Source organism: Amphiura filiformis, chromosome 16, assembly GCF_039555335.1.
Source record: "Amphiura filiformis chromosome 16, Afil_fr2py, whole genome shotgun sequence".
NCBI classification, from domain to species: domain Eukaryota; kingdom Metazoa; phylum Echinodermata; class Ophiuroidea; order Amphilepidida; family Amphiuridae; genus Amphiura; species Amphiura filiformis.
In genome coordinates this window covers 8,618,885-8,633,634 of record NC_092643.1, presented here as the reverse complement: position 1 = coordinate 8,633,634, position 14,750 = coordinate 8,618,885, and the positions used below count along the sequence as shown (strand labels likewise).

The 14,750-nt window shown below is 36.8% G+C and overlaps 1 protein-coding gene across 1 annotated transcript in view; it reads right to left on the bottom strand.

Annotated features, from left to right (window-relative positions):
• Window positions 1-14,750, bottom strand: part of LOC140135496 (phosphorylase b kinase regulatory subunit beta-like) — a 112,140-nt gene that overhangs the window by 18,383 nt on the left and 79,007 nt on the right. Inside the window, exons 7-13 of the mRNA XM_072157013.1 lie at window positions 11,149-11,285; window positions 10,674-10,833; window positions 6,310-6,507; window positions 5,786-5,921; window positions 4,632-4,790; window positions 3,869-3,975; window positions 2,558-2,704 (exon numbers count right to left, since the gene is read on the bottom strand). Of these exons, the coding sequence (XP_072013114.1) occupies window positions 2,558-2,704; window positions 3,869-3,975; window positions 4,632-4,790; window positions 5,786-5,921; window positions 6,310-6,507; window positions 10,674-10,833; window positions 11,149-11,285 (1,044 nt within the window). The remainder of the gene's footprint in view (window positions 1-2,557; window positions 2,705-3,868; window positions 3,976-4,631; window positions 4,791-5,785; window positions 5,922-6,309; window positions 6,508-10,673; window positions 10,834-11,148; window positions 11,286-14,750) is intronic.

The following is a 14,750-nucleotide window of genomic DNA, read 5'->3' as shown; positions in this document are numbered from 1 at the left end:
ATATTTATCCATTTGAAATGCTTGCAGAGATCAAACTGGTTGTGGTACAGAAAAGACGGCTCCTCAATTTACTGTACAGTAGCGTGGATTTCTTTCAAAAACTTACTGGCAAACCGGCAGCTATGTTGAGACGCAAAGAAGATTCATTAGACGATAGTGTATAACGAAAGAAGTTTGACGAGCACGGAATTGTCAGGAATCGGCAGAGTGAAGCTTCAGGTGCTCGTAAGACTGTAAGAACTAGAGCGAACATTGCAGCTGTCCGGCAAGCTTTAAGGCGTGACCCCAACAGTAGTTGTCGTCGAAATGCTGTGCCAAACATCCCACGTTCTTCATTTAATCGTATCGTGCCATTTTTCAAAGGTATGCGAAGTCGTTTTTCATCGATTTTACATTATTGCATGGCACGCCAAAACAAATAAAGGTAGCGTGCTGAAATTAACAGAATAAGTAGGAGACATGTCCAACATTATAATGCTGGTATCAAAAATAGATACACTGCCCGTCTTCTATTTTTAGTTATTTTTGCAAACACGGTACAAATCATTCTGGGACACCCTGTATATACTTTTATTGGGTTCTAATGTAAACTTTTGAAGTTATAGTACCAAACCTGTAAAAGCATGTGATTTGTTTGAAAAATACACATGCAACATAACTGGTGCCCAACATAAAAAACATGACCTTATACAGTACCACTGACTTGTACTGGCTGTATCAAAATGATTAGAACCCATCATTTGATACTCTCGAAATGTCCAGAATGTATTATTTGGAGTGTGTCAGACTCATTCATCATTATCAATGAAAGCTGATGGGTACCAATCATTTTGATACAGCTTGTAGTATATGCACAGAATGATGTGTGAAGAAACACATGTCACCAATTACATACTTTATACAAAGATCTTTGTCATTTCATTGGTCAATTTATATCCATATATTTAGAGAATAAAAGATAGGATTTTGTCTTTTGCCTATCCAATATTGATATAAAATTGGATCGGTTTAGCCCATATTTATTGGTTGAGCTATGAGTTTTAAAATATTGGACGAGATGTAGTCGAGTCCAATATTTTACAACTCATAGCGAGACCAATAAATATTGGGTGTAAAGCATCCAATTTTATCATTATTATGTTTTGGATCCAATATTATCACAACTTGGATCCATCAAAACATAATAATGTGTCATAATGGATGGGCTGGGCAATATTTTTATCGTAGTGGAAACCGGTTGCGCCAGCATTAACTACTCAAGGGCGGTTTTCTGCAAATCGTTAACTTGTGTGGGTTGCGGGCATTTAAATTGCAGGTGTGTCATCATTTTGCTTTAGGTCTACATCAGTGTCATCATTCTGCTTGAAGTCTACAGTATACAAGTCAATGGTACAGTATAACAGGTTTCCACTACGATAAAAATATTGGCCAGCCCATCCATTATGACACGATATTGGATAGGTAAAAGACAAAATCCTATCTTTTATTCTCATTCTTATTCAGTTTAAGTATAATTTTTATAAGTAAGTTGCTTTTTTCCAGAAAAAAATCAAGTTATTTTTGTAAGTATATCCCCGTTGTTTTAAATGAATGAAACCGTTATGAACATCTAAGCCTCCGAATCGCATTCTTAATTCGTGCATGTGTATTACTCGAACGCATTATCACGCGAGGATCTACAAGTGTGCCGCCTTTGCGTGTCGGCGCACTTGCTGTCTTATATGACTATCCACTATCGTGTCATACTGTAAAAACCAAGGTAAAAACCAATAAAATTGCATGTATTCTTGACAAGACGCACCAGCTGAATTAGAATTACTATTTTGAACATCATTTGCAAAAAAGACTATTGCACTCTGTGTGAGTGCATTTTTTATTTTCCATTGCATCGTATGATCCCAGAGTGCTCACTGCATAATTTGCATCCATCATACCATGCATTTTGTTGGGATGGGGATGTGCAGCTGTCATTATGTAAAAAGACCCCCCCCCCCAAATATACCAAATTAAACTACTGTAAAAGGTAAAGGTAAAGGTAAAGGAGACGACCCTGTATAAACAGTGATCGGAGTGCCCATCTCTCTTCCATTGGGGATTAGGCCAGACTCCTCCATGTAATGTTGGTATAGGGGGATCGCTACACCACCTCCACAGCGAGTCTGTTACCTTCCTAGTATTTAAGAATGCCGGTACCCATTTAAACACCTGGGTGGAGAGAAGTAATTGAGATAAAGTGCCTTACTCAAGGGCACAACACGATAGCATCGCCGGGGCTCGAACCCGCAACCTTCCAGAGTCAGGGCCCGTTCTGCTCGGCCACCATGCTCTCATGCTACTGTAAAACACATACATTTTGTGTGGTATTTAATTTCGTGAGGACCTGAAATTATTTATAAATCTCCCGCGAAATATAAAATTTATATTGAAACTAACAGTAAATCTTCTGGATTTGTGAATTTAAAACCCTCTAAAAATCCTTTTTCTCAATTCGCGTAATAAAATATCTCCAAAATTTAAGTATTTGACAGTATATAAGAAGAGACAGCTGAAAACTGACCTTAATAAGTTCATTATGTGGCCATATTTGGATTGGTTCTACTTGTGTCGGTGTCTGTGATTGGATACCATATGTAGCTAATGTTGCCTGTAGTCTAGTACTCTCTGCAATAAATGCCATCTGTACTGTCATGTCTTTGGGAGTTCCCTGTCAAAAATAGGGGGGACAAGAGTAAAAATCAATGTTCATATTTGTCATCCAAGTCATTTTACTTGATTACATCACATTAGGAACATTCTTGTTATAAATCATTTATATTACATTCCATGCATGTTTCATGCTCTACCATATTGACTGGCTAGCCAGGATTTGATGGGGGAATCAGCAAAATGTGACCCCCAAAGTGCTTATCCAAAAAGTGGTGACTTAATAAACCCCTAAAACAATAACACTTTTGTGCTATTATGAACATTTTGACATGAAAAGTGGTCCCTTTGTTAATTTTGCTTTGTAATTTTGGGTACATTTTAAAATTTTTACTCAGAAAAGTGGACTTTTATGGGGTGTTCCAGCCCCTGGCTATGGTCCTGGTCTAGGCAATTCCTAGTCACAGCATTAAGGAAAAATCTTAAGTTATGTCCTATTACAATAGTGCTATAAAATACTGATAGGTACCAATGGCTCTTTCTATCTATTGTACCCTAAAGACGTATTAAGTTTTATCAAGCATAAAAATTATCATTTACATAGTGCCAACAATAGCATATACATTATGTTTGATAGGGCCATATCCATTGGTCCTTATCAGGGCACCAAAAGCACCAAAGGACAAATTAAATATGAGATATATTTAAGATATGAGACATATTTAGTTAATTCCTTTTAATTATATCATGTCAAATAAAGTGGACCAATCTGACGATATATAGGCCTATATGTGACATGATTGAGGGAAATGAGTCTAATATTGATTTTGAGTTATTAGCAAAACAGGTGTTCAAATTCTTGTTGTTTCTTATTGTTTTCAGCAACTAATAAATTGCCTGCCTATAACTGGATAACAAAAAGTCCAATTTTCAAGGAGTTTGCATCAAAATGCATCACTTTTAAAGAGCTAGTATCTGATGTAAAACTTTGGAATTTAATAGTCTTAACTTTAGACTAATTTCCCTGTATCATGTCACACAACGTCCTAATCCATCATCCTACTGCTTAAAGGTATAAAATGTGGTTGTAAAAATATTATGCATCATATATTTTGCCACAGGGATCACAGGATCAATTGAGTGGCTCATTGACTTTAAGACACAAACTGACAAAAGGCGAGCACCCTAGCTCCTGTATAAGGTCAAAGTCTCCAAGTTAACTCACCTCAAATGCTGAATACTTTGTGTTGATCTGACTTGATCTGCCTCTTTTTGAGATGTCCAAGTAACGACCAATAGGATCAAGTTCACTTTTATCAAGGAGTTTCTCCACTGGAAATAAGAAAGTACACAATATAAAGACTTGTATACCAGTCAAGTATCATTAGGTATTAAATAATGTAAGATTTATTTTGCTTTATACATATGAGAAAGAATAAAGTCATCACCTTTTACAAGTTACATCAGTTCCTAAGGGCTCGTAACTTGAGGTTATACGTAGGTCATAGGCCTGTTCAATCTTTTAGCTCTGACTAACTGTGTTTTGGATTAGCAGTCAGCTTGAAGTGAATACTGCCTTTACAGAATAGAGAGGCTGTGTTTTGGATTAGCAATCAGCTTGAAGGGAAGGCTACTCTTGTATTCAATTGTATTCACCAAATTAAATTGATTGATGGTACAAATCATGTTACAAATACTTCTGTGGTCATGCAGTTCTCCTTGAGGTACACACTTTCTATAATATTTTCCTCTAAACTTTTGATGAGAGCATATTGTAAGTATACATCGCATATTTACAACGTTGAAACACACTTGTCTCTGATTGGCTGCTAAGGCAAATCTGCTGTTGCCAATTGGACATTTATGTATAACCTTTGCGCCGTATGCGTTGTCAGCTCCAACTTTGCAACATCTTGATAGTACGCACTCGTCAAAGCTTTACTGCAAAAATATATACAAGATGAAATCCTCTACATATATCAACTTACTCAATAGACAGGCAATGATATACAATGATTGACCCCACAGGAAGATGTTACTGCCTTGACCCTGTGCACTTGGTAGACGGATCTGAGAATGTGCACGTTTCCTTTCTGACTCAATATGGTCTCGTGTTACGTAGTAGTATTTCGGCATTTGACTCAAACCTATTAATACAAAGAAAGAATGTGATATTTTCATTAGGGCTTATATTGAAATTCCCTTACACAGGAAGGTGTGCGCCATCCTGCAGCTTTCCTGTGCTAGCCTTCTTTTGTTAAAATCCTGGGCAGGGTGTATCACTGATGCATTTTATCCATCAGTTTTATGACCGAGCTTTCCTTAGGCGCGCGTTTAGCGAGGGGAATCCTGCCTTCTTTCTGTGTGAAAACGTGGTACGGTATTTCAATATGAGCCCTTACTTGCCACTTAGGTGAAGACAATTACCTAAAATTTACCACATGGAAATATGCTGTAACAGATGCATATATGTAGTTGCACGCTGTGATCTCGTTTGGGTATTATGCTCTACAACGCGCTGCATACTCACGCCTTGACAAGCGTGTTCTGTGCCGAAGTGGCTGCTGCCGTCTACCGTGCGACTCTGTGATAGATGACATTCAGGAGGAAATAAAATTCAGTGCTTACAAGCTTAACAATAGCCACTAACTAGGGAGGTCAAGTTAGCGTAAGCCCCGGCGTGGCCCAAGGACTCATATGCACTTGGTTTATCCCGATTCCATGCTCGCTCTCGCAGGTTTTCTCCGGGATCTCCGGTTTCCTCCTGCTTTTAAAAAAAAATCGGTGATTAGTTGTTTGGTTAACAAAAACTTCCTTCACCCAATGGAATTTGGGGAGCTCACATATAAATGGTGGATGTTACAATCTAAGTGCGGATAGGTTTGCGCTATTACGGCTGCACAATGCCTAGTTGATGCGATCTGATTGTGACGATTCACCATGGCAGAAAAATTACAGCGCTTTGAACATTCCGTGATCTGTGGTAAGGCGCTATATAAATACCGAAATTTATTTATTTAATTTATTTATTTATAACTAATTAACATAATTATGTTGACCACTTTGTAGAGTAGTTAGAATTTGGTAGAGTTGTACAAAAAATCCAAAATCTCAAAAATAAACAAACAAACACACTACCTACCTGAGGGTCTTTGTAACATGAGAGGTCTGAGTAGATTATAGTATTCTGCAACCTGTGTATCATCGCCTTTGAAGACCCCATCAATGATCATATACGCAAAGAACATTGGCCATTCACACTCAATCGAGTCAAAACTCTGATGAAAAGCAATAATAAAATATTTGTTTGTTTAAGAAAATAAACCATTACTCTCTGTTACATTAAAAGTTATAGTGAAACTAAAATCTAAAAATATCCTGCCGAATCCTGTGTGCATCCATCAGTAAAACGTAATAGTGTTACAGTGATGTATGCGCACACAAATTATATTCCCCCTTTACATTCTCATAATATTGTTACCATGGTATAGGTGCATTAGTGTCATACTCTAGACCAGACAGGGAAGATCTCTGATGGTCTATACACTAGCGTGCTTGCCTTTTCACCATAGGATCGACTGACTCCAAGATAGCTCAGGATACTGTGACGAAATTAAGCCTGATGGCTGGGCAGTTTGTGACCATATTACCCGTTATACAGCATACCTTTAGTTCAGCAGGCTTGTAATAAGGTCTATTCTGATCCTCTACTACAGTCCCATAGCCATCTCTCAAGAATCGCCGGAAACCATAGTTACCCTTCAGCTTCCGTGTCACCTTTTCAAGTGTTACTGTCTTTAGTTCTTGATTATCAACAGCAAAAGCTGGGAAACTACATGTCGGTATCAAAGAGGCATCCGTATTCTGAAATCACAATGGGTAATTATGAAGTAAAAATATACAACTTTTGCTCTGTTCAGTTCAAAATTTGAGGCCTCAGTGCAACAAAGCCTCTATTAGATCCCTATTACAAGGCGTGTTCACATATTGAGTAACACCGGCGTAAACTTGTGCTAACATCGATAAAAATTCCACAAATATTGTCGCTACTCCTACCGCATGTCCACACCTAGCCTACTCCTAGTACTACGCTGACCAGTTCCACCAAACATTCACTTCTTTTGGCGTAAACATTGTCTACCACTTCCAGTGTTTCTGTGACCTTTGTCAACCATGTGATATGTAATTTCTTAATTCCAACCAAAAAAGAAAGATCAATCTTACACCGGGTGTCAGACATAGCAGCGTTCACATTGCAACTAATGCCTGGCAGAGATTACACCTACAATCCCCGAAAAATGTCCTTGAAACGCTTTAGGCATCTTGAATGAAATCAAAAGTGTATTTTTAATGTGGATAAAAATGTTCAATATTTGGAATTAGAAGAAAGCTGGGCCATCAATTAACACTTGTCCCTTCCCCACCCCCCATCATTCAATGTTGCGACACTTTGGAGACACGCTGAACACATTTGCACGTTTCAACATTGCACGGGGAGTGGGGGACTTATTTTCCCCTAAAGCCGCTTTAATGTTTCAAGACATATTTCGAGGATTGTATGAGGCAATCGCTAAAATTAACATCTGATTTTTAACTTTTGGCTATAACTTTAAAACTACTTGATAGAATTACTCCAAATTTTCAATGAATATTAGTTAATGCATAAGCTATGATGTGGATATAAAATAAAACAACTTATTGTATCAATTTTGACTATATCGCCCTGCACTACAAGCAGGTTGCACCCATCACCTGTGTATGTCTACAATCATAGATTGAATACAATAGCGCTCTTTTCAAACATTACTAATCTTACAGATGTGAGTGATCAGCATGATATAGTTCAGTGGATATGTATCGGCGTGAACGCTGCAGTGCAGGGCAATATAGTCAAAAACGACCTTTTTTCACCTTTTTCAGATCAACGCCTCCCCAAAGCAAAAACAAACAAACAAAAAACGAACCAATAAAAAAATCGCATTAGTACGCTCATGAAGTACGCCTACTCATGCAGAAATATCTTTAAAATTGATCATTTTATTTGCGTGAAATGGTAAAGTGCGATTGCAAATCGTCCCATTGAATCACATAGTGATTTGACGGTTTACCATAGTCTAATACTGAATATTAATACAAGGAGTTTCTTTAATTTAGAAATGGTAAACCGTTGACAAAATTCATAATTTAGGCCGATTTGGTGTCAACTTTATTTGGAAAGTGTTTTGTTTGAAAGCTTGTTCAAAAGCGACATCTAATTTTACTATTTTACGTTTTGTTAGCTCTAACATTATTTACATTTTACTGATTTTAGCAAATGTAAATCGTCTGTCGAGATTTACCATTTTCATAATCACGAGAATGCAATGCGCACCCATATATCACGGAATCCCGTAATTATTTCAACATGACAGCGTGGTGTAATGAACAGTACTTCAGACGGTGAAACGAAAGGCTAGTGGTTCGAGCCCCAACAGTTTCACTTTTTTTTCTTCTTTTTTTGTGTGTGACTTATTCAAACCAGTAAACTTTTCTTCTATATTCATGACAATTGACATTGTGAAACACTTAAAATATTTTTTATAACCTTAATTTATCTATGGCATGATAATTGATTGTTTTTTTAATTGTAATAAAGACACACATAGATCCGGACATCTTTAAATGTCATGAATATGGGCAATATAGCAATTGTCAGATAGGAGTTCGTGATCACAGTCTTTATTTAACACGCCACGCCGGTGTAATAGACAGTCGATAACCGACAATCAATGATTAATTAATTGTCAATATTCAATTAAATTCTAAAACCTAACACGGAAATGATGATCACAGACTGTCATGTTCAATCGCAGTCGCTAAGGATGATTAGGGGGGTTATATTTGTGTGGTTGAGGGTGGTGGAGGAAAATCGATAATCGATTATTGTGTAACCCCCTCCCCCCACCCACCCCCACGTTCAAGGTTCATACGTTTTCATAAGTATTTACTTATAGAGTGCTTGCACATAAGGTCATTAGTTCAAATCATCTCCTCTATAGGCACGCTCCAGAAGATATGCAAATGGATGCAGTACAAAAGAATTATTTGACCACTATCTAAATAAAAGATTAGTTGTTTTATTTTGTGCCCACATCATAGCCTATCTATTAATAAATAGTCATGGAAATTTTTTCACGCGGTACCTATGCATTGAACTATATCATGCTGATCACTCACATCTGTAAGATTAGTATGTATGAAAAGAGCGCTATTGTATTCAATCTATGATTGTAGACATACACAGGTGATGGGTGCAACCTGCTTGTAGTGCAGGGCGATATAGTCAAAATTGATACAATTAGTTGTTTTATTTTATATCCACATCATAGCTTATGCACTAACTAATATTCATTGAAAATTTGGAGTGATTCTTTCAAGTAGTTTTAAAGTTATAGCCAAAAGATTAAAATCAGATGTTAATTTTAGCGATTGCCTCAGACAATCCCCGAAAAATGTCCTTGAAACGCTTTAGGCATCTTGAATGAAATCAAAAGTGTATTTTTAATGTGGATAAAAATGTTCAATATTTGGAATTAGAAGAAAGCTGGGCCATCAATTAACACTTGTCCCTTCCCCACCCCCATCATTCAATGTTGCGACACTTTGGAGACACGCTGAACACATTTGCACGTTTCAACATTGCACGGGGGAGTGGGGGGACTTATTTTCCCCTAAAGACGCTTTAATGTTTCAAGACATATTTCGGGGATTGTAGCTCACCGGACATACACCTGATGGAACTTACCATTGTTGATACTGCCACTACTACTGGCAGCCTCTACCGCTACGCATTTATACACAACATTACCCAGGGGTGCTAATGGCTTTCTTGCACTGAGCCCTCAATACGTTCTTTAAAACAAAAGTTATAGAATTGATGGCTCACAAATGAGGATCAAAAATAAACAACTGATACTTTTGCACAGTTAAGAGAGCTTTTAAAATAAAATATCACCAATATCACTTAAACAAATTAATACATGTAGGGCTACCTCTCCCCAATTTGCCCTGAAAGCCGTCAGAACTTTATGAAATATAATATTCACCAACTGCATAGCATAGACCTTGTTGGCAATATATTTTCAATATCTTAGAAATATTTCTGCTGGTGACTCTATGTTGACATTGGTTAAAGAAGACTGTATTTTTGCCTGCGATTAAAGGGGGTAAATTAGAGATAATTCTTGTCCGCCAATTTTACTTTCTCAGACGATCCCCAGTAAAATTGTACAATTGTATTTGGGAGTGGCCTTCTCTCTTTTCTCTTTTTCCTAGCTATTTTCTTCCATTTCGTGCTTTGTTTATCAAAGGTATCTAGGCCAGCATGCATCTATTAGCCTACACTGGCTATCCAGGCTTGTGCATTTTTATTGTATGAGCGTGGAATGGTCCATGGATTTCCCATTGATTAGCATGTGTCCCTAACGGACCAACCTGGGTAAACAAACAAACAAAAATATCGCATCAAGCACAGGTTCACCTATTAAAGTTTTGCATTAAGCAATTCCAGTGGTTCCCATTCTTTTCAGGTCAGCGGGCTGGTTCATCAGTTCTGAACAATGGAGGTGTAATGACATGGGGCCATGCTGAACTGCCTTGATTCTCTAGGTCAGGGCTGTTCAATCTATTGCACTTACCCACTTTTCACATCTGTCAAAGGGGACACCCTTGTGAAATCTCTATTGGTTTGTACAGAGCCTTTCAGTTCCAGTCAATTTTCTCAGCACAGCAAATATCAATTTGCCATATCTTTAGTAATTATTTTAAGTTGATTTCCCTGATAAGAAATCAAATTTTTGGAATTGTTTCATCAAGAGGTATTTATTTTATGGCATGTTTGTGATTTCACCCATTGAGTGCAATGATAAGTGTCCCCTTCGTGTCCGAGGGGGCGAGATGGAACAGCCAAATCTCGGCACAAGCAACCAGTGGGAAGAAGTGATTTATCGCAAGTGACGTCCTGCCGACCAACAGAATATTCACATACTGACCTTTGAGCTGCTTTCCCGTGGCAGTAAACTTTCCAGAATAGTTCTGTTCCGTCCATGTGCATCTGGGTCTACATATAACACTGACCAGGACGCTCCTTCCCTACCGAACAAGTTGAAGCCATTGGTGGCTTCCAGGGCTGCCTTGGCCATGCCAATAGAACTACAAGTAAAAACAACAGAAAATGGTTATTCTTATTTATGCCCGCTTCGCGCAAATTATATTCCAATTTAAACCATATTTGACCATTTAAGCTTCAATATGTTATATTTACACGTTTTATGATCATTTCTTAGCTCACCACGAAATTTGCGACCCCGGTTACTGGATTTCTGTATACGCATCTGGTAGGGATAGGTTGGGGATGCATCTCCCCTTTCCCACAATCCCAAAACTGTCTGAATTGATAGCTGGGGGATAGGGGTAGAGGTAGCGGTAGGGTGGGGATGCATCTCCTGACATTGTCTGTATGCCTACCTTGCATTGACTTCACATTTGCCAGTGTTATACTTGTTTCCCCTTCCCCACATGCCAAAGTCTGGAGTCCTATACGCCCTCTCCACATAGTAAACCAAATTCTGTACAAATGCTACTTCATCCAAGGTGTATATGATCTGGACAAGGAAGAAAATCAGAAAATAATATCATGTTAGTTAGTATGACAATTGTAACACCTTGGAAATCTGAATGCAATATAATACATGGTTACAAATTAGGTTTAACCACAAAATGCTAGAGGAAAATAAAATATGAACGAGATCTGATTGCGTTCGCCTGCGACCGCGAGTATGCACAGCCAGCAGTGACAAATGAGTTATGACCCGAATCTGTGAGAACCGGAAGTGATCCCTTAATTACTTTTGACCCCATAAAAATATTACATAGTGCTTAGGATGTCATAAGGAATATTCCTGGTGAATTTCAGCTTAATCGGAACTTATACATGGATTTTGATTTTTTTTTAAATTTATGATTGACCTTTTGACCCCCTTAATGACCTTTGACCTCAATGAAAAAAAAACCCTCATGTACACCGACAAAATGCATTGTTCTAATTTTAATTAAAAAATTCTACTTTGTTTAGTTGTCGAGATAAAAATTCTTAAAGTTATTTAGCTAAAAACAGGAAGTGACCCCTTAATGACCTTTGACCCCCAAAATAAAAAATACCATGCATACATCAGGTAAGACTAATTCATGTATGATGATTATATTATTCTGGTCTGTTTACATTTTGAGATAAACATTTTTTAAACTTTTTTGATAATTTTGATTTTTGACCGGAAGTAACCCCTTAATGACCTTTGACCCCAAAACTGTAGGCATCCTAAAGACCCTAGCTAGTAGCGATGCATGTGTGCTAATGGCGACTCTCTGCTATGTAATATGTAAAGACAGTGATTTTTGAATATTTAAAAAAAATGGCGGCTGTGCAATTTGCTGTTTCAGCTGAAATGGATGCGCTAAGAAGAGCAAATGTACGCAGGCACTTTGAGATTTATATTTATAGCCTTATAACAAACAATCCTCAGTCTCCCCATAAGACTTGTTCTTGAATTTTATCACACAAAAAGATAAGAAGTAGGATTATGACCTTTTAGATAATTGATCATTAGTAGTTTCATATAGTTTGCTGAAATGTATGCTCTTATGTTATGTGTTCTGATGTTTGTTTAGGCAGGAAAGTTGAAAAAGAAGGAGGAAGAACGGAATTATATCCTTGAGATAATCCCGTAGGTTATCCTGTCACACCTATTCATAGTCCTTTATTCTCAAGTAGTTACACATCTACTTGAAAGTAGCCTTTGATGTGATGTGCCTTGCCGACTACGGTTGATTAATTTTCACTCCAGAATTGAAACCATATCCAATGTTTCTATAGATAATTCCTTGAAAGTATGACACGTGTGTGTTAAGAACCTGATGTTGCTCTGCAGGGATACCGCACGTGGATACTATAAGAAAGAAATGTAGTTTTGTAAAGATTCCAAAAAAATCCGCCCATTTTGGAATATATATTAATTATTTAGGAGAGTGTTTTAGGATTTTGTTAGAAAGCGGGATGATTTTTGATCATCTATATTTTATTGTTTTAATGTATTTTCCTGTCATTTCCTGCAAACCTAATAAAGATATTTTGATAATTGAAAATAGTCTGTATCATAAATCGTAGAGGTTGAAAGCGTAACCAAGCGTGCAAAATTATTATTTGCCATGGAACTTCGGTCATATTTTATTTGAAATAAACTGGATGTTAGGATCTGCATGCATGGTATGCATGGTATTGATGGTATACAGACACTGACCTTTCCCTAAAACCAGTAAGCAGCAACTTGTGTATCACACCCGTCATGGGTTCGAACCCTTTTGTTGTATTTTATTGTTAAACCTAAATAGCGTGATTGCTTTTGAATGAGCAGCAACACACATATTTTGTTTGAGGATAGCTGGATCTATCTCCTTCTTTTACATCTTCTCTGGTTTAGGTAAGGTTTTGCCTGCATTAAATTTATGTTGTCATGTTCTTTTTTGCAGAGGGCATGGATGCCGGTCATCCATACTCTCTGTTTATTACTTGCCTTTTGTAATTGAAATATTTTTATGTTATATATTTGCTTTGATATATTTTAGCTTATTCTCATATTATATCATTATATTGCTTGCCTTTATTTTGTGGTTCTATTACTGTAATTTACTTTTATTGCTTGGCTGCTTTTGTAAAACCATCACATTTGAGTTTCAGCCTTTGGCCTTGTTTTGCTCTCCTTCTGACTGTATTCTTAGGCGTGTTGGTTATTTTAATGTTTTTTATGCTTGTATATATTTTGTTGTAAAGCGCATTGAGGCTCTTCGTAATAATGCGCTATATTAAAGTGTCTGTTTATTATTATTATTATTATATTATATTGGGGTATGGGACTTAGTACAGGGCTTCAAGCCAGCACCTTAAAAATATAGGAATAATATAGGAAAATTTGAAAGAAAATATAGGACAGCGGAAGTCAAGAACAGTTGGTATCATACGGTCACTACTTTGTTAAGGGGAAATAAAGCAAACATATATATGAACATTTTGAATGAAAATATAGGACAAATAAAGGCTGGTGGAAGTCAAATACAGTGGGTATTACAGTACTATATTGTTAAGGGAAATGTCCTAAAGATACTTTTTTGCATGATGTGTGCATCATTTTGGACTGGTATGATATCATACAAATAATATACCAGGCAATAAAATAGAGGCCAGTAAAAATCTACCCACGGACCTGTTGCAGGACGACAACTGTGTGGGAAACACACAGATTTTTTTAATTTTACATAAAATTCACAAGTGCAAGTGAAGTTAGTGAACAAAAATATATTAATTTCATAAATTTAGAAAAATATATATGAATTATACAGAACTTTGTAACAATATAGAAAATATAAGAAGAGTTCAAAATATAGGAAAAATAGGAAATATAAGGCTCCTTGAAGTCATTTTAGTATTACACTCCCATACCCCAATACAATTACATGGATCAATATTGAAAATTCAGCAGGGTGACTGAGTCTGATGCTATCAGCTGATATCCTTCAGGGTTTTCCTGTTATTGTGTCTTCTGCTTTTCTTGTTATTGCTGTAAATACTTTGAGGTCCTTTGCACTAAAAGTCTTATAATTATAAGCATGTTTGTATTATTATTTTTATTTTATATCCTTCAGGGTTTTCCTGTCATTGTGTCTTTGATCTTTCTTATTATTGCTGTAAAGTGCTGTGAGGTCCTTTGCAGGCTAAAAGTCTCATAGGTATGTTTGAATTATTATATTTATTTTAGATCTTATTAAATTTTATCTTTAATTTCCTGGCATAGTGTCATTCCCACATGTACATCTTATGCTGCCTGTATTGGTCAGCATGACACCTGCAAGACTGTGATATTTGAACATTTTACTATTTTCCAAAATAGCTGGTTCTTTTGTATGAGTTTTCAAAAGATCTATCACACAATTTGTAAATTAAGGGGTAAACTACTGTGGTTATTGTTGTGCACAGAAATTGTTGTTATTTCTGACAAAGGGGACGTGACCTTGGCATA